This window comes from Palaemon carinicauda, chromosome 2, assembly GCF_036898095.1.
Source record: "Palaemon carinicauda isolate YSFRI2023 chromosome 2, ASM3689809v2, whole genome shotgun sequence".
Classification (NCBI taxonomy): domain Eukaryota; kingdom Metazoa; phylum Arthropoda; class Malacostraca; order Decapoda; family Palaemonidae; genus Palaemon; species Palaemon carinicauda.
The window spans coordinates 40,774,060-40,794,549 of NC_090726.1; the positions used below are offsets into that span (position 1 = coordinate 40,774,060).

The 20,490-nt window shown below is 41.9% G+C and overlaps 1 protein-coding gene across 1 annotated transcript in view; it reads right to left on the bottom strand.

Annotated features, from left to right (window-relative positions):
- Positions 1-2,436: 2,436 nt before the first annotated feature.
- LOC137616158 (DNA polymerase interacting tetratricopeptide repeat-containing, protein of 47 kDa-like) overlaps positions 2,437-20,490 on the bottom strand; it is a 32,263-nt gene continuing 14,209 nt past the window's right edge. Inside the window, exons 2-4 of the mRNA XM_068345824.1 lie at positions 12,830-13,021; positions 3,589-3,721; positions 2,437-2,582 (exon numbers count right to left, since the gene is read on the bottom strand). Coding sequence (XP_068201925.1) covers positions 2,437-2,582; positions 3,589-3,721; positions 12,830-13,006 — 456 coding nt within the window. The 5' untranslated portion in view covers positions 13,007-13,021. The remainder of the gene's footprint in view (positions 2,583-3,588; positions 3,722-12,829; positions 13,022-20,490) is intronic.

Genomic DNA, 20,490 nt, shown 5'->3' on the forward strand with positions numbered 1-20,490 from the left:
CCCGCAACCACCGAGGATACTTCTGTGCGCCGATCAAGGCCTGCCGAACCCTTTTGCCCTTCGACATTGCTTCTCCCCTGGGCTTGGGAGCTTGCAAGAGGTCCCGGACTGGGAGGACGACTGGCACGCACAGAAGTATCCTCACGCACCACACTGACACTGACACTAGCACTTGGCACTGCACTGACACTAGCACTCGTCACAGCACTGGCACTAATACCACCCACTGCACTCTTGACCTTAAGTTCCTTGACTTCGGCCATAAGAGACTTATGATCGCTAACCACTGACTCTACTTTATCGCCTAAGGCCTGAATAGCACGCAAAACAACAGACATATCAGGCTGAGGGCAAATAGTAGGTTCGGGGGTAGCCACTACAGGGGTAGGAAAAGGTAGGGGATCATGAGGTGAGGAAAAAAGTGAAGAGTGAGAAGAACTCCTCCTAACTCTGCCTCTCTCTAACTTGGTTGAATACTTCAGAAGACGGACAAAATCAAGTTCCGAAAGTCCGGCGCATTCCTCACATCGATTTTCTAACTGACAGGGCCTATCCCTACAGTCAGAACAAGCGGTGTGAGGATCTACCGAGGCCTTCGGAATACGCCTATTACAAGACCTACATCGCCTATGGGTGGGGGCTTGTGAAATGTCAGACATCTTGAATCCAAAGAGTTAGCCAAGTGGGGTTTCAAAATCAAGCAAAAGATCGTTAACCGTTAATTAAATAAAAGCTATCTAAGCTAATATAAGAAGGTTTCCAGTAAAGCGACAGCCGAAATCAAAGAGAAATACTTCACCAAAAGCCGTGAAAATACTCCAAGATCAAAAGCGTATCCCAGAACGTCTTGCCGGAAGCACGACAGAGGAAAAATTGAGGAGGTGTCAACAAGAAGTACTATAGTACCTGGCCACAGGTGGCGCTGGTAAGTACACCCCCTTCTAGTATTGTGATAGCTGGCGTATCCCTCCATAGAATTCTGTCGGGCAACGGAGTTGACAGCTACATGATTATCGGGTAAGTTTAATATTGAAAAACTCTATTCAATAAACTTTAAATCAGTTCCTTGCAAGAGTTGAAAAGAAAAAGGCTACAAAGTTGTCACCTTGTCTGGGCAAAGAAATCTCTCATCACCAAAAACCGCATCGTCGTCATCATCCTCCTCCAACAACTAGTTCGTCACTTCCAACTCCCATTTTTTATTTTTTTGTCCAGCAAGCAGAATAGATCCCAAGTAAGGTAAAGTGACCACTGTTAATGAGTTAATATTACTGTAGTATATTTTTCAATATTCTTTCTCCATTTTATAAAATGGTAGCAGATTCTAAATATTTTGTCATGTATAGCATCATTATAGGGAACACAGTCTGTACCTGTACATCACTTTAAAGGAGGTATTTCTGACCTATGTCAAAACAAGCATAAAATTATAAAGGCCAGAGTATTACCAAACTAAATATTCAAAATTCAGCAGCATAAATCTTTCATATATACAAACCTTTCTTTTACTCACACTTTAAGGTACAGGTATAGTTAAGAAAGGATAAGCCATGAACTAAGCAGCTATTAAAAACAAATGAGGCTATTGTCAAATGGAGTGCAAGAAACATCTTGTAAGAAAAAGTTCATTATTACCTGCTAAAAGCTCTCCCCTCTTGTCAACTAAAGATAAAAACATGTACCTTGTAAAAATACAAGGTCCTACTTTGTTTAAAATGAAATTAATCCTGCTCGGGTACTGATTTATATACCCAAAGGTAAATTCCACTCTACCAAAACCAAACATTAACATCTAAAAGCCTGGGACAATCAAGTATCCAGGATCTTGACCTCTTGAGATAATGCTGCAGCACCCTTACTGGAAAAGGTAGAACCTAAAACCTTCCAAGGAATCAAACAGCAGGTATTGCAAATGAGCTGTTCCATCCTCATCTTTACTCATCAAAGCAACTTTCACTGCAGTTCAAAGCAAAAGATATTTTGACTGATGGCTAACTCATATGAGTTATTTCAAGTGGCCCCCTCAGGAGGTTCAATGCGGGTGCAGGGTCCCTTTAGTGCCAGCTTGCATTGTTTCATGCCCATTACTTTTCATCCATACTCTTTGGTAATTTCTTATCTAGCCCTACTAGTCTATAAATGTGAATCAAAGATCACGTTAAGGTAATTCATAAAATAACTCTAAGCAGCAAATTAGCAAATTTTACTAGCTTTTCTAAGTGATGTAAAAACCAGCTAGATGGTTTTTTTAAGCGAGCGTCTTTACTCTAAGGATAATATGTAACATTTGGAAATACTGTCTGCAGAATCTAGTGAAAATCCCCAATGTAGCAGATGCTGGAGAAGCATTATAAGAGATTATTTATTTAATTGGTCCTTATCATAAGTAAGACCTACTAAAATTAAACCTTACTGCTAAAAATGCAATATCAAGTCCTAGTAAAACACAAGTTCCTCTTTTCTTAAAAGGAATATGACAGAAAACATAACATTGGCCAAGAATGGGTAGGATGATGTAAAACAAGCACTTCCATCATTTGGTGGAAAAAGTAATCCACACCAATTGGACAAAAAGACACATTCTGTGTAGCCAAGGCAATATAGTACCAGATTAATGTACAATATGATGATAAAAGAAGCTAAGAGGGCAGATACAAAGAGAGAATTACAGTAAGGTATATAAAATTTGTCTACTGACACCACACAGTTGTATTTCTGTCCTGTCAAAGAGCTCAGCTAATAGATTTGTTTTAAAATGAAATGCGGAATTTAGAGCAATGCCAATTATAGTCTGGAAAGTAGGAGTAAAAAATAAAAAACCATAGGGGACATGAAAAGACAATGTAAAAGGCAAAGAGGCTTTCACATGGTCTATAGTGGGCTACGCAAATGCGTTTTTTGACTTTGCCATTTAGCTTTCCCATGTCCGCTGAAACTTCTATGAGTAGCGATTCACAAAATAGCTATAGATTACATGAAAAGCCTGGGTGCTTGGAAGAGATCTCCCCTGGCACAATTCTCTACACAAAAGAAAAAAAAGAACTTGTTAACAGTATCTACTTTAAAATGTTGGCATGAGTCTCTCGCTCTCTGGCATATCTTATACAATTTTCAAATTCAGAAGGGAAAATGTTGTAATTCCTCAAATGTTTAGTTCCGTGAATTAACATATTTCAGAAGGGAAGAATGTAACAGAGGAATACAGCAAGTCAGTATTAAGATAAATATTAATTGGCACCTCATAAACTGGAGTCTATCTAAGCAAAGATAGTCGCAGGATGAAAATTCAAACCCGCAAGAACAAACTAAAATAAAATGGGGATCCAACAGTAAACTACACAAATACTGTGGTAGAGGCCCTTTTATGTAAGGTCTTCCTCATTACTACTGCTAACAATATTTTCATTGGTACTTCATAACAATTACTCAAACATTGATTTTGGAAGTTGTGCCTACTGTAGAATTGTAGATAAAAGCTCAAAGAAAGTAATTGTTTGTAATTTTGCAAGAATAAACTTTACAACTTGCCAAAACTCCTTGCTGTCATAAATTTTATCACATCATTACACAAAAATGATTTCAACTTACCAGTTGGGGAATTATGCTCTGGAGCAAATTTTAACTGAGCTAAACCTTCACTTAATGGGTTAAGAGGAGCTTCACCTTCAGTGACACCCTCTTCTTGAACATAGGGAGCAAACAAAGGATGTTCTGCCATTTGCTGAAAGGGAAAACGTAAAATCGTAAGAAAACCATAAAATACTGATCTCAAAAATTTGCAAGTACAGTAGATCATTTTAATTTTTCTGAAAGGCAATTTTTATTTATCAAGACTTCCCTCAATTTTGGAGGGTAGCCGACAAAAAAAAAAAAAAGGGGGGGGGCACTTTTCTTCTCTTGGCTCCTCCCAGCCTGACGAGTTTGGTTGGTACTACAGTACTGTACTATCATTACTGTACAATTCAACTACAAATATTACTCAAAATGTTATTTTCATTAGTAAAATAAATTTTTGAATATACTTACCCGATAATCATGTAGCTGTCAACTCCGTTGCCCGACGGAATTCTACGGAAGGGATACGCCAGCGATCGCTATACAAGAGGGGGGTGTACTCACAAGCGCCACCTGTGGCCAGGTACTGCAGTACTTCTTATTGACACCACCTCAATTTTTCCTCGGTCCACTGGTTCTATGGGGAGGAAGGGTGGGTCAATTAAATCATGATTATCGGGTAAGTATATTCAAAAATTTATTTTACTAATGAAAATAACATTTTTCAATATTAATCTTACCCGATAATCATGTAGCTGATTCACACCCAGGGAGGTGGGTGAAAACCAGTGTACATGTATATCAAGAAGCTAAGTATCCCGTATTTCATATTATCAGTTATTCAAAATAACAATGAAATTATAAGTACCTGGTAAGGAAGTCAACTTGAGCCATTACTCTGCCTTAAATAAGTTCGTCTTCCTTACTGAGCGCAGCGTTCCTCTTAGGAGGCTGAACAACTCTAAGGTGCTGAAGTATCAAGGGCTGCAACCCATACTAAAGGACCTCATCACAACCTTTAACCTCGGCGCTTCTCAAGAAAGAATTGACCACCCGCCAAATCAACAAGGATGTGGAAGGCTTCTTAGCCGACCGTACAACCCATAAAAAGTATTCAAGAGAAAGGTTAAAAGGTTATGGGATTATGGGAATGTAGTGGCTGAGCCCCCGCCTACTACTGCATTCGTTGCTACGAATGGTCCCAGGGTGTAGCAGTACTCGTAAAGAGACTGGACATCTTTGAGATAGAATGATGCGAACACTGACTTGCTTCTCCAATAGGTTGCATCCATAACACTCTGCAGAGAATGGCTCTGTTTGAAGGCCACTGAAGTAGCCACAGCTCCCACTTCATGTGTCCTTACCTTCAGCAAAGCAAGGTCTTCTTCCTTCAGATGAGAATGTGCTTCCCTAATCAGAAGCCTGAATAGTAAGAAACTGAGTTCTTAGACCTTGGAAAAGAAGGCTTCTTGATAGCACACCATAAGGCTTCTGATTGTCCTCGTAAAGGTTAAGACCTTTTTAGATAGTACCTAAGAGCTCTAACTGGGCAAAGTACTCTCTCCAGTTCATTCCCCACCAAGTTGGACAGGCTTGGGATCTCGAACGACTTAGGCCAAGGACGTGAAGGAAGCTCGTTTAGCAAAAACCGAGCTGCAAGGAACATGTAGCCGTTTCAGATGTGAAAACAATGATCCTGCTGAAGGCGTGGATCTCACTTACTCTTTTAGCTGTTGTCAAGCACACGAGGAAAAGAGTTTTTAATGTGAGGTCCTAAAAAGAGGCTGATTGGAGAGGTTCAAATCTTGATGACATAAGGAACCTTAGGACCACGTCTAGATTCCAGCCTGGAGTGGACAACCGACGTTCCTTTGAGGTCTCAAAAGACCTAGGGAGGTCCTGTAGATCTTTGTTGGTGGAAAGATCCAAGCCTCTGTGGCGGAAAACCGCTGCCAACATACTTCTGTAACCCTTGATCGTAGGAGCTGAAAGGGATCTTACTTTTCTTAGATGTAACAGGAAGTCAGCAATCTGGGTTACAGTGGTACTGGTTGAGGAAACTGCATTGGTCTTGTACCAGCTACTGAAGACTTCCCCTTGAGACTGATAGATTCTGAGAGTGGATGTTCTCCTTGCTCTGGCAATCGCTCTGGCTGCCTCCTTCGAAAAGCCTCTAGCTCTTGAGAGTCTTTCGAAAGTCTGAAGGCAGTCAGACGAAGAGCGTGGAGGTTTGGGTGTACCTTCTTTACGTGAGGTTGACGTAGAAGGTTCACTCCTAGAGGAAGAGTCCTGGGAATGTCGACCAGCCATTGCAGTACCTCTATGAACCATTCTCTCGCGGGCCAGAGCGGAGCCAACCAACGTCAGCCGTGTCCCTTTGCGAGAGGAGAACTTCTGAAGTACCCTGTTGACAATCTTGAACGGCGGGAATGCATACAGGTCGAGATGGGACCAATCCAGCAGAAAAGCATCCACGTGAACTGCTGCTGGGTTTGGAATCGGAGAACAATACAACAGGAGTCTCTAGGTTATCGAGGTAGCGAACAGATCTATGGTTGGCTGACCCCACAGGGCCCAAAGTCTGCTGCAAACATTCTTGTGAAGGGTCCACTCTGTGGGGATGACCTGACCCTTCCGGCTGAGGCGATCTGCCATGACATTCATACCGCCCTGAATGAACCTCGTTACCAGCGTGAGCTTTCGATCTTTAGACCAGATGAGGAGGTCCCTTGCGATCTAGAACAACTTCCACGAATGAGTCCCTCCCTGCTTGGAGATGTAAGCCAGGGCTGTGGTGTTGTCAGAGTCCACCTCCACCACCTTGTTAAGCTGGAGGGACTTGAAGTTTATCAAGGCCAGAAGAACCGCCAACAACTCCTTGCAATTGATGTGAAGTGTCCTTTGCTCCTGATTCCATGTTCCCGAGCATTCCTGTCCGTCCAAAGTCGCACCCCAGCCCGTGTCTGATGCGTCCGAGAGGAGACGGCGGTCGGGTTTCTGAACAGCCAAAGGTAGACTTCCTTGAGAAGAAAGCTGTTCTTACACCACGCGAGAAAGACCTCCTCTCTTCGGAAACAGGAACTGAGACCGTCTCTAGCGTCATGTCCTTTATCCAGTGAGCAGCTAGATGATACTGAAGGGGGCGGAGGTGGAGTCTCCCTAACACGATGAACAGGGCCAGCGATGAAAGTGTCCCTGTTAGACTCATCCACTACCTGACTGAGCATCGGTTCCTTCTCAGCATGCTCTGGATGCATTCTAGGGCTTGGAAGATCCTTGGGGCCGACGGAAAAGCCCGAAAAGTTCGACTCTGAAGATCCATACCCAGGTAGACAATGGTCTGGGATGGGACGAGCTGGGACTCCTCAAAATTGACCAGGAGGCCCAGTTCCTTGGTCAGATCCATAGTCCATCTGAGAATCTCCAGACAGCGACGACTTGTGGGAGCTCTTAAAAGCCAGTCGTCTGACGGAGCCGGACACAAGATCATGGTACTGCTGCACAGTCTGTGAACTGTCAACCATGGGGAAGCGAGGAAGTACAGTGACAACCCGAAGCTGTCTAGACTGTCTGGGTCGTACAGACAACTCCTTATCGGGTTGCTGAGGTTGCCGCACTGCGTCACAACAAGTCACTTCTGCTGGTTGTTGAATGTCTTCCCAGTGACACACTGACTCCGTAAACAAAAAATCCTCTAACAAGGACTAAGCTTGGACTGCATGTCTTGCAACACAGCTCAAGGTCTATGGGAGCAGGTGTGGTAACAGACGGGGTTAGCGACTGAAGTGGAACCATTACCTTCCCTGGAAGCATGTTATGCTTAAATAAAAGTCCATAGGAGGCTACGCAGCTAAAGGCTCCTCTCCAAATGACAGAGTCCTCAAGGGAATATCAGAAGGAGGGAGAAAAGCACTTTCTCATCTACAGGGACCATATCCGAGAAAAGCTAAGTTCTCTCAGTGAGGGTTTCACTGGTGCAAAAGCAGCAGACTAGAAGGCAACGTTATGAAACTGCTTGACAGTCTAGTGAGTTGGCAACAACCAAAGATGTGTGACTGAGAAGCATGCGGTAAGGTATGCAGAGCATGCTGTATGTAGAGCATGCTGTAAGGTAAGCAGAGCATGTTGCATGGCGTGTAACATTTCTCAGAAATTCCATGACCAGTGCTAGATTGAGTAATATCGCATTACTGTCCATTGAAAGTGCACGTGCCGAGGGAATTGATTTAGACTGTTTTGTTGATGAATTTGATAGCCGGCATGATAATCGTAGAATTAAGCTGCACTAAATATACGTACTATAATCTACTTCACCTCAGGAAAGGGAAACTCGCCCTGTTGGCAACACTGCATTACTTCATGCATGCTTGCATGGGGTTTTAATATCAACATAATATTTACATTACATTCATAACTCATGATTCATTTGTTTTGAAGATATTTTTGCCATATTTTTGTGATTTTGTTAAAAATATATTGCAAGGAATACATATATATATTTTTTTTTTTTTTTTTTTTTTTTTTTTTAAGTAATACGAATAACCTCCATTATCATAATGTTTGTGTAGGCATACATGTATATGTTTTACAAATGCAAGTTATGAAAGTAATGAGGTGTTATTATTGTCATTTGTTATTTCAAAGTTGAATGGGAAGAGGCTCAAGTTGAGGAGAAAGTGGCAGATGCATGCGTTGAGGTGGCTGACTCATAGCATAAGGTTCCTGCCTCAAGAGTTGCGCTTGCCTCAAGGGTTGAGGTGGCTGCGCAGAGAGAGGCTCTTGACTCACGAGTTGAGGTTCTTGAGGTGTGAGCTGCGAGAGTTGAGGTAGCGGCTGCGCAGAACGCAGTTCCTGTCTCACGAGTTGAGGTTCTTGAGGTGCTAGCCTCAAGAGTTGAGGCTCTCGCCTTGAGGAAAGTTGAGGTAGCAGCTGCGAGAGCTGAGGTGGCTGCCTCAAGGATGGTAGAGGTTGTCGTACCTCAAGAGGTTGTTGCCTCGAAGATGGTCTAACTGCAAGAAACTCTTGCCTCAAAGGAAGAGGAGGATGTAAGGCATAAGACTCCTGTTCCCATTGTTGAGGTTGCCTTAAGGAAGGTGGAGGTTGCTGCACAACGCTGGTAACTGGCAACTCCCAACGCGGTAGCTCACGCATGGAGGTAGCTTGAGGAACCTCAACTTCGTACGTCTGGCAGACTGGACTGCGGTGAGGAGGAGCGCTCGCAGGAGGAGGTGTATTAACCTTCTCTGCCTGAAACTCCTGCATCAACACCGCAAGCTGAGACTGCATTGTCTGCAGTATAGACCACTAGAGTTTAAGAAAGACAACAACAAACGGAGCTACTGTCCGTTGAGACTGAGGGTCTAAAACAGCTGGTGCGGCAACAGACGGAGCTACTGCCTGTTGCGATACCACCTTGCCTCTCTGGGAGGTGTGCAGTTGTCGTACTGCAGCAAGTCCGAACTGACCCAGGGCTAATGGCTACACCTAGGAGTTGGACTTGTGCGGAAGGGACCGACTTGCACTTAAAAGCTGCAAGATTTGGTCCATGGTTTCTGCGAGAAACCTCTTCCGCAGACGAGGAATAAAAGGGCTCTCTCGTCTTTGTGTGGGTGGGGTGATCACGTCGGCAACGTGTGTAGATACACCCGAAACCACGGAGGGAAAAACGTCTGTTCGTCGATCAAGGCCTGCTGAACCCATAAGTCCTTCGACATTACTTCTCCCCTGGGCTTGGGAGCTTGTAAGAGGTCCCAGACTAGGCGAACAACTGGCACGAACAGACGAACCCTCGACCGCAACACTGTAACACTTTGCGCTAATCACTTATCACTTTTGATTTTCTGTTTGCACTTATTTCACTGAACTCGAAACTTTAAGTGGTTTGTACCTGAAACACGCAATTCTATCCTTCCTTAAAAGTTAGTAATTGCGAAAACAGAATTACAATGTAACAGAAAAATCTAATGAAAGATAAATAATTCAGTGGCTGGAAAGAGACTAAACACTAGATCAAATAAACTACGTTTAAAATCTCTCACCGCATAAAGCTTGAGAACAAGAATAAAACTCTAGAAACGTTTACCTTCTTCCCCTAAAGAGACTAGGGAGAAGAGCAAAAACGATAACAACGTTACTCGCTTGAACGAAACGTTTATCCTCCTCTCTCTCCCTCCGTCTCTATCTCTCTCTCTCTCTCTCTCTTGACTTAGAACCTGAGAGAAGAGCCCAATCATATATATCGTTAAAACATATTATTGTTAAAGGAAAAAAAACTGAAAGATTTCCCAAATAAAAAGTTCCTTTATTAGAATTAAAACCATTAAGCTAAGAAAGAATGAACAAAACGCTAGAAACGGTTACTCTTACTGCAACGTGACACCGTGAAAATTCTCTCTCTATCGTAACGATAGAGCGCAAGTTGAACGTTCTGAACGTCAACAACTGCAGAGACAAAACAAAACGTTAGTTCAACTTTGAAAACAGTACGAGACTATCAAAGAAATTCTTTCAAAAACATTAAAATAGCATAATATGTTAACAGGTAAAACCGAAATGACGGGCTCAATGTTAATTAACTTCGGTACCAAGAAAAGACCGCCTACTATTAGGAAAGGTCGAATATATTTGTTAATTTTTAATAAGTTTATAATAAAAGGAAGTTAATCGAAGAGGCCTATAAAAGGCGGAGAGATATAAAATAAATCTATAACTTTTGTTAAGCAAAATTAAGAAAGAGAGTCTATACTCTCTTAGACACCAACACTTCCGTCTAAGGGAAGGGTCGGCCATTTAAAAGTGAAAGAGAGTTCATACTCTCTTCGTCACCATAATTAATCAAATAAATTCCAAAAGCTAGCTAAGCTAATGATAAAACTTCCTGAATAGCGAAAGCTAAACTCTAGAGCAAATACATCACCAAATCGTGAGCAAAAGACTCCAGAATCAACAGCGTATCCATGTAGGTCTAGCCGGAGGCACGACAGAGGAAAAATTGAGGTGGTGTCAACAAGAAGTACTGCAGTACCTGGCCACAGGTGGCGCTTGTGAGTACACCCCCCTCTTGTATAGCGATCGCTGGCGTATCCCTTCCGTAGAATTCTGTCGGGCAACGGAGTTGACAGCTACATGATTATCGGGTAAGATTAATATTGAAAAACACATTTTTTACCTGTGCCTATATGTTGAAATCAGGGGAGGAAAATGATTTACGTACTTACAACCTGGCCAGATGAGATATATTTCTTATTTATAGTCCTTGATATGAAAATGATTAACTTGCACAACCTATGACTTTCCATATGGTAACCTAATTGAGTCTACCCAAAACTGGATTGATTCTGGCCAATTTCTCTAAAAGTCTCCCTCTGGTGTGGCTCCTGGTACCTACTATTATTTCCGGACCATAACAGCTTTTATCAGAAACATATACAGTACCTGTAAAACTATCCTGCGTAGATAACACGATGACTGCTTATAGCCCATAATAATTTCTTTGAATTATGTAACATTCAGTTTTCTATAAGGGTGAAAGTCATTACCTGCTCTGACTGATTACTGTACTGTACCTGGTGAATATACACTGTAAAACTTATAGCTCTTATTTTGGAAGATGTGAACTAACCTTCCTGGGAAGAGAAGTGATGAATTGCTGTCTTATAAAACTACCATTTTTATGGTTTTTGATAAGGCAACATGCCAGCATCAACAAAGCACAAAGACGAGGCTCATCGTTTATTGAGCTTCATATCTTTAATATGTTAAGTGCCAGCATAGATCAGGGTTTTCCGAGGTAATGACTTAATTAAAAATCTGAAAGGGGATGATGCTAGAATGGCTTTATCTACTACAAGAGTAAAGAAGACTTTCAAAACAATATTCCAGTTAAGAATTCTATAAAAATTGCAACAATTCTATTTGAAGCCATTAGATACTACTAAATCATGGATATACAAAATATTTCTAGAAACCTCGAAGCTGTTACGTCCAGTTCAATATCATGAACAATGACATTACGCTAATTTGCTATGTAAGCCTTTAGTCAAATGTCTCATCCATTTTCCCATGCAGTGTGACTTCCTACTCACTAATACAAGTGTTATTAGAAGCAAAACTTCTTCAGCTCCTTTACTAGCTTCTTCATGTCACTCATAGTTAGTTGCTTTATGCTTGTAAGCAACAGACATCAAGAGCAAAAATTCTAGACTTTAAGGGATATTCAAGCAAACAGAAAATAATTTTCTCTGAGGTACCTTTAATTCCTACACACTGCAACAATTTGGGTTTAGTGAAGGCAGATTGCTTTACAATGGGGTAACAAATGATGTTCACTAAATTGCAATCACAGAAAATCCAGTGGAAAAATCCTATGAAGTGCCTTCATCATAATGCTCAATGCTACACAGAATTCTAGAAGTTTTATTAAAGCTGTGAACAAATTGAACTAATCTGGAGGTTGAATTGATGGAACTTCAAAAGTTCAAACTTGTAGCAAATGCTTTTCTGTTGAACAAGTGAACATCATTCTCATTTCATAGTTTTATATGACTGATCAGTTTTAATTTTGTTATTGATATCAAAATATTTCAATTTCTCTAATAAAGTTTGTTCTTTATTTCTCTAAAGTACTCCTTTCCATACTGGCTGTTTTCCCCGTTGGAGTGCTAGGCCTTGTAGCATCCTGCTTTTCCAACTAGACTCGTAGCTTGGCTACCAATAATAATGAGAATAGCAATTAATCTTCAAGGCTATCACATATGATGATAAAGATTCAAACTGATTACATAGACACGAGAGAAACAAAGAACTCTATACAGTATGCAACTAAGCAATGTAATAATTGGAAATACTCTCTACTCTCATCAACTCACACACTGCCACTGGTTCAACCTTGCCTCACTAAAGAAACTTAAATAAAAGCACATTTAGGATATTTACCCGTATACTTGCCTGTACAGAAAATATATTCTCTAAAGATTTTTGTAATATTTCGCAAGATCTTTTATCATTCTTACCAAAATTTGTATTGCTGTATAGAGACATGTTAAAGAATGGAAACAACAGAATAATTTTTCTTATAAAACCCATCTGCTTCCAATTGACTATGAAATATAACTACCAAAATGTATCTTTACCTAACCCATATAAGAGGACCTACTAGACATTTGACCTCACAATACAATAAATAAGCACTGAAAAAGTAACCACAAAGCAAATTTCAAGTAAACAACCCCACTAACATGAATAATAACAACCATAAAATCAAACTTTTACAAACCTCTTTCCAATTCTCCTCTGTCCATCCATCTTTGTACTGGGATTTACCCATGGCATCTATATGCTTATCTAAATCCTTATCCAGCTGGCTACACAATTCAGCCCGTTCCTCATCTGTCCAGTCTCTCTTGCCACCCAGCTTTTCTTTGATGATCTTCTCCTTCCATTCACCTGCCATATTGACAAATTATTTCTGAAAAAAAAATCAAACAGATAATGCAGTCTTCTTCATAATTAATAGAAGATTGGGAGTGGCAAGTTTACTAGGTACAAAAATAATCTCAAACAAGAAGTTCATGAATTATAATACAAAATCCAGAACATGAATTTATAGTCTTAGTACTGTATAAGAAGAATACGGCACATTCTCTGTACAATACAAACACATAAGAATTAAATCTATCATAATTTGATACATACAAACTAAGATGGAAAAAAATAAAAGTATGAAGTATATTTCTTCAGATTGCCTTTTTCATGCTTTTACAACATTTTACTACCATCATTCCTGCCCATCCAATAAAAGTTGAAAAAAGAAAATGGGGTGACCTGAATGGATTGAACAATATGTTCTAAGATGTACATGTGTATCTTTGTCTGAAATGCAGCATTATGATGATAATTTTACAATTTACGAAACATTATGATTTACTGTAACCTTGCCGGAAGAGAAGCTAGTTAGGGAACACACTCAGGGTTGAGACTTAGTCTTGGGGTAAGCTAAGGATTCGGCAGTCTCATGAGGAGGGAGGTAGCCTAGCCACCCCCAGTTGGTAAGTAGGTAAGTATATGACTCTTAGGTTAGGTTAGGTGGTGTTTTTGTTTGCTTCACTTTTAAAATGGGTTTTCTGTCAGTCATAATTTTGAGAATTTTAAAAGTCTAAAATTTTAAAAATACCGCATAGATTTCCCCCAATTATTTAGATCAGAACAGTTCAAAGTAACAATAAATACACCAGGAACACTGCTTCTTTTCATTAGGCATATTGTGCTATAGTAAATATTTAGTAACATTTTAATTACTGAACTGGTTCGTCTCAACCAACTCGCCTACAAAGGCTCTGAATATTCTAGTGATGTAGGGCATATTCAAATCTGGGAGGCTACATTCTGTACCACAACCCTACAAATTTACTGGGTATTTTACTATACTGTACCATAATTTTACCTTATTTTCTTCATTTAGGATATTGTCTTATATTATAATGGTTTTACCAATTCTTATAATTGCATGATCAATTACAAAGTTTTCTAAAATCATAACTTCATAGGTCATTAATGTCATTAATTACCATAAAAAATACTTGAGAACAACCTCATTTAATTTGACTTTAGTTACACAACTGCGGTTTCTTGAAAAAAAAATTATAAATGAAAAGTCTTCTGGTTTAAAGGTCACTCATGAATGGTAGAGGTAAGGGGCAGTGACAATGCCCTAAAGATTGACAATATATGCATATGATCGGTAGCCAACACCCCTCTTTACCCAAGTTAGAACCAGGGAGGACTAGGCATTGGCTACTGACGGTTCAGATCAGACTACAAGAAACGGCGGTAATTTTTTATTGTATTACAGGGTGAGATTTCGAACAGAAAATATATGATTTCCTATAGTAAATAACGTGATTTAACCAAATTTGCTGTTCATTTCAATCGGACACAAACAGATCAACCAATTCGGCTAACTTTAAGTTGCACGGTGTCACTTCTCTTACGAATGTACTGCGAACGATAACATTAGCAACGTTACCAATAATACACAGTGTTACCAACGTTGACGTTTGGTACACAGAGTTACCACCGGCACGCTGACATTACTAACGATAGCAATGATAGATATTTCCATACGAATTTTAAATAATTTTTCCGTATAAGTTTTACCCAATATATAAAAAGTACAAAAAGGGCACAGAACCTAACAAACCCACCTAACCTAGCCTAGTAGTATGACAGGTCACAAAATAACATTTGATCTACATCGGACGTTGGCAGCACTGGTTACTGTATTTTTTCATGACACAATCTTTGCAACGGCGCCTCCAAAGTTTATTCAGATATACTGTACTGTTTTGTATTTTCCTCCGGTTATTATAATTTCAAGAAGGTAATGAATAGAGAAGAAAAGGCTTGTTTTACGTTTATATATCGATTCCCCAGTATGTTTTCCCCACCCAAAACCCCGAGTTCCCACTGGGGGTCCCCCATTATCGGAGGATATAGATGTACTGTATATATATTTCTGAAACTATTCATTTGCGACGGGAACGAGTGTCATTTTCGAAGAGGGGGTAATTTTTTCTATAAGAAAAAGTAGTTGTTTTCCTAGGTTACATCGCTCTGTAATACACTACAATGAAACCGACGGTAAAGTATTACTGTATTACAGATTCTGATTTCGAACTGAAAATATATGTTTTCCTGTAGTAAATAACTGATTTGACTGAATTTGACTCTCCGTTTCCCCAGTATGTTTTCCCCACCCAAAACCCCAGAGTTCCCACTGGGGTCCCCCATTACCGTCGTAGGATATAGATATATATATATATTTCTGAAATTATTTATTTGCGACGGGAAGTGTGTCATTTTCGAAGAGAGCGTAATTTTTAATACAAGAAAAAGTAGTTTTTTTCCTTATTAATAGCTAAGTTACAACCCTAGTTGGTAAAGCAGGATACTATAAGCCAAAGAGCTCCAACAAGGAAAAATAACAGTGAGAAAAGAAAATAAATAAACTATAGAAGTATTGAAATAATAATGTAAAATATTGGTAAATATATGATTCTGATTTTCAGTGTTTTATGCATTTTTGACCATGATTAATGGGGCAAACCATCCATTTATGAGTTTTGGACCCCCTTATTTGAAGACAATTATGGGAAAACCCCAGTGGGAAACCGGGTTGTTGGGATGGGGAAATGCAAAAAACAAGTGATTTTGCATCTATAATAATGGTCAGAAAGGCAAAATAAATGCAAGCTAACCAGTTGAAAAATATATGGTTCATTTAAGTGGCTGAAATTAAAGTATCATAATTTTCTATGATTCACTTCACGTCCTGCTAATGGTTTTTGCTCTGCCGTGGCTCGTTACGCTCGATGAATTAACATTACTCTACTGGCAAGCGGTACATGTTGAACTGTGCTTGTAAGCTCTGTCGGTCATCATTTTGGTTGCCAGTCACTACGGCCGTCAACCAGTACGGCTCCAGTCACTTCGGCCTCTGACCCTAGTCACTACGACCCCAACATGAGTCACTACGGCACCCAACCCTAGTCACTTCGGCACCCACCCCTAGTCACTTCGGCCAACTCAGACCAACCACCCTAGTCACTTCGGCCATCATTAGAAAGAGTATTTCTTAATGAAAATTGGTATTTATTGGTGACTTTGCATTAATATAAAAATGTTATTTTTATTAGTAAAATAAATTTTTGAATATACTTACCCGATAATCATGTAGCTGTCAACTCCGTTGCCCGACAGAATTCTACGGGAGGGATACGCCAGCTATCACAATACTAGAAGGGGGTGTACTCACCAGCGCCACCTGTGGCCAGGTACTACAGTACTTCTTGTTGACACCTCCTCAATTTTTCCTCGGTCCACTGGTTCTCTATGGGGAGGAAGGGAGGGTCAATTAAATCATGATTATCAGGTAAGTATATTCAAAAATTTATTTTACTAATAAAAATAACATTTTTCAATATTAAACTTACCCGATAATCATGTAGCTGATTCACACCCAGGGGGGTGGGTGAAAACCAGTGTACAAGATTAAAGGATAGCTAAGTATCCCGTATTTTATATAATCAGTTATCTCAAAATAACAATGAAATAATAAGTACCTGGTAAGGAAGTCGACTTGAACCGTTACTCTGCCTTTTTTAAGTTCGTCTTCCTTACTGAGCGCAGCGTTCCTCTTAGGAGGCTGAATCAACTCTAAGGTGCTAAAGTATATAGGGCTGCAACCCCTACTAAAGGACCTCTACACAACCTCTAACCCAGGCGCTTCTCAAGAATGAATTGACCACCCGCCAAATCAAAAGGATGCGGAAGGCTTCTTAGCCTACCGTAACAACCATAAAAACAACAATAAAAGCATTCAAGAGAAAGGTTAAAAAAGGTTATGGGATTAAGGGAATGTAGTGGCTGAGCCCTCACCTACTACTGCACTCGCTGCTACGAATGGTCCCAGGGTGTAGCAGTTCTCGTAAAGAGACTGGACATCTTTAAGATAAAATGATGCAAACACTGACTTGCTCCTCCAATAGGTTGCATCCATTATGCTCTGCAGAGAACGGTTTTTATTAAAGGCCATCGAAGTAGCTACGGCTCTCACTTCGTGGGTCCTTACCTTCAGCAAAGCAAGGTCTTCCTCCTTCAAGTGAGAATGGGCTTCTCTAATCAGAAGCCTTATATAATACGAAACCCCGTTTTTGGACATGGGCCTCGAAGGTTTCTTGATTGCACACCATAAGGCTTCTGACTGTCCTCGAATAGGTTTTGACCTATTAAGATAAAATTTGAGAGCTCTGACAGGGCAAAGAACTCTTTCTAGCTCGTTACCTACCATGTTGGAGAGGCTAGGAATTTCAAACGATCTAGGCCAAGGACGTGAAGGAAGTTCATTCTTAGCTAAGAATCCGAGCTGTAAAGAACATGTTGCAGATTCGGATGTGAACCCAATGTTCTTGCTGAAGGCATGAACCTCACTGACTCTTTTAGCTGTTGCAAGGCAGACGAGAAAAAGAGTCTTGAGGGTAAGGTCCTTGAAGGAAGCTGACTGGAGAGGTTCGAACCTAGGTGACATAAGGAACCTTAAGACTACGTCTAGATTCCAGCCTGGAGTGGGTAGACGACGTTCTTTAGAAGTCTCAAAAGACTTAAGGATGTCTTGAAGGTCCTTGTTGGAAGAAAGGTCCAAACCTCTGTGGCGGAGAACTGAAGCCAACATACTCCTGTACCCTTTAATCGTAGGAGGTGAAAGGGATCTCTCATTCCTAAGATGTAATAGGAAGTCAGCTATTTGGGTCACAGAGGTATTGGTAGAGGAAACTGCATTGGCTCTACACCAGCTCCGGAAGACTTCCCACTTGGATTGGTAGACTCTACGAGTGGATACCCTCCTTGCTCTGGCAATCGCACTGGCTGCCTCCTTCGAAAAGCCTCTAGCTCTAGCGAATCTTTCGACAGTCTGAAGGCAGTCAGCCGAAGAGCGTGGAGGTTTGGGTGCAACCTGTCTACGTGAGGTTGACGTAGAAGGTCCACTCTTAGAGGGAGAGTCCTGGGGACGTCGACCAGCCATTGTAGTACCTCTGTGAACCATTCTCTTGCAGGCCAAAGGGGAGCAACCAGCGTCAGCCGTGTCCCTTCGTGCGAGATGAACTTCTGAAGGACTTTGTTTATGATCTTGAACGGTGGGAATGCGTAAAGGTCGAGATGGGACCAGTTCAGCAGAAAAGCATCCACATGAACTGCTGCTGGGTCTGGAACTGGGGAACAGTACAAAGGAAGTCTCTTGGTCATGGAGGTGGCAAAAAGATCTATTGTCGGCTGACCCCACAAGGTCCAAAGTCTGTTGCACACGCTCTTGTGGAGGGTCCATTCCGTGGGGATGACCTGATCCCTTCTGCTTAGGCGATCTGCTGAGACGTTCATGTTGCCCTGAATGAACCTCGTAACTAGGGTGAGGTTTAGACTTCTTGACCAAATGAGGAGGTCCCTTGCTATCTCGTATAGGCTCCTCGAATGGGTCCCTCCTTGCTTGGAGATGTAAGCCAAGGCTGTGGTGTTGTCGGAGTTCACCTCCACCACCTTGCCTAGCAGGAGGGACTTGAAGTTCAATAGGGCTAAATGAACTGCTAGTAGCTCCTTGCAGTTGATGTGGAGCGTTTCCTGTTCCTCGTTCCACGTTCCCGAGCACTCCTGTCCGTTCAAGGTCGCGCCCCAGCCCGAGTCCGATGCATCCGAGAAGAGATGAAGATTGGGGGTCTGAATCGCCAACGATAGGCCCTCCCTGAGAAGGAGATTGGTCTTCCACCACAAGAGAGTGGTCTTCATCTCTTTGGTGACCGGGATAGAGACTGCTTCGAGCGTCAAAACCTTGTCCCAATGAGCTGCTAGATGGAATTGGAGAGGGCGGAGGTGGAGTCTCCCTAGCTCGACGAACAGGGCCAACGATGAAAGGGTCCCTGTGAGACTCATCCACTGTCTCACCGAGCAACTGCTCCTCTTCAGCATGCTCAGGATGCAATCAAGGGCTTGGCTTATCCTTGGGGCCGATGGAAAAGCCCGAAAATCCTGACTCCGAATCTCCATTCCCAGGTACACAATGGATTGGGAGGGAATGAGCTGGGACTTTTCTAAATTGACTAACAGACCCAGTTCTTTGATCAAGTCCAAAGTCCAGTTGAGACTCTCCAGACAGCGACGACTCGTGGAGGCTCTCAACAGCCAGTCGTCTAAATAAAGGGAGGCTCTGATGTCCGATAAGTGGAGGAATTTTGCTATATTCCTCATCAGATGCGTAAACACCATAGGAGCTGTGCTTAGGCCAAAACACAGGGCTTGGAATTGGTAGACAACCTTTCCGAAAACGAATCTCAGGAAAGGTTGGGAGTCTGGATGAATAGGAACGTGAAAGTAAGCATCTTTCAGGTCCAACGAGACCATCCAGTCCTCCTGCCTGACCGCTGCTAGGACCGACTTCGTCGTCTCCATAGTGAACGTCTGCTTGGTGACATAAGCATTGAGCGCGCTGACGTCCAGCACCGGTCTCCAACCTCCTGTCTTCTTGGCCACCAGAAAGAGATGGTTGTAGAAGCCCGGGGATTGATGGTCCCGGACTATAACCACTGCCTTCTTCTGTAACAGGAGCGACACCTCCTGGTGCAACGCTAGCCTCTTGTCCTTTTCTTTGTAGTTGGGAGAGAGGTTGATGGGAGATGTGGTCAGAGGGGGTTTGCGGCAGAATGGTATCCTGTAACCCTCCCTCAGCCAACTGACAGACTGGGCGTCTGCACCTCTCTTTTCCCAGGCTTGCCAGAAGATCTTGAGTCTGGCTCCTACTGCTGTCTGGAGAGGAGGAGAGTCAGTTTTTGCCTTTAGAAGCCTTGGAACCTTTCCTAGACTTGCTCCTGGGAGAGTCTGGACGGGAGCTTCCTCGGCTGGGGGCTCTACCACGAAAGGGCGGAATAAACCTCGTAGCAGGAGTATCAGCCACTGGGGTGCGATAAGTCCTGGGGACTGAGGGAGCAACCTTAGTCTTACGAGCTGATGAGGCCACAAGATCATGGGTGTCCTTTTGAATCAGGGCCGCAGACAAGTCCTTAACAAGCTCTTCGGGAAACAGGAACTTAGAGAGCGGAGCGAAAAGGAGTTGAGACCTTTGACAAGGTGTGATGCTGGAGGAAAGGAAGGTACAAAGCTGCTCCCTTTTCTTAAGCACTCCTGACACAAACATTGAAGCAAGCTCGCCAGATCCATCCCTAATAGCTTTATCCATGCAGGACATTAAGAGCATGGCTGAGTCCTTGTCCGCAGGGGAGATCTTCTTGCTAAGGGCCCCCAGGCACCAGTCTAGGAAATTGAACATCTCAAAGGCTCGAAATACACCCTTTAGGAAGTGATCTAGATCGGAGAAGGTCCAGCAAACCTTAGAGC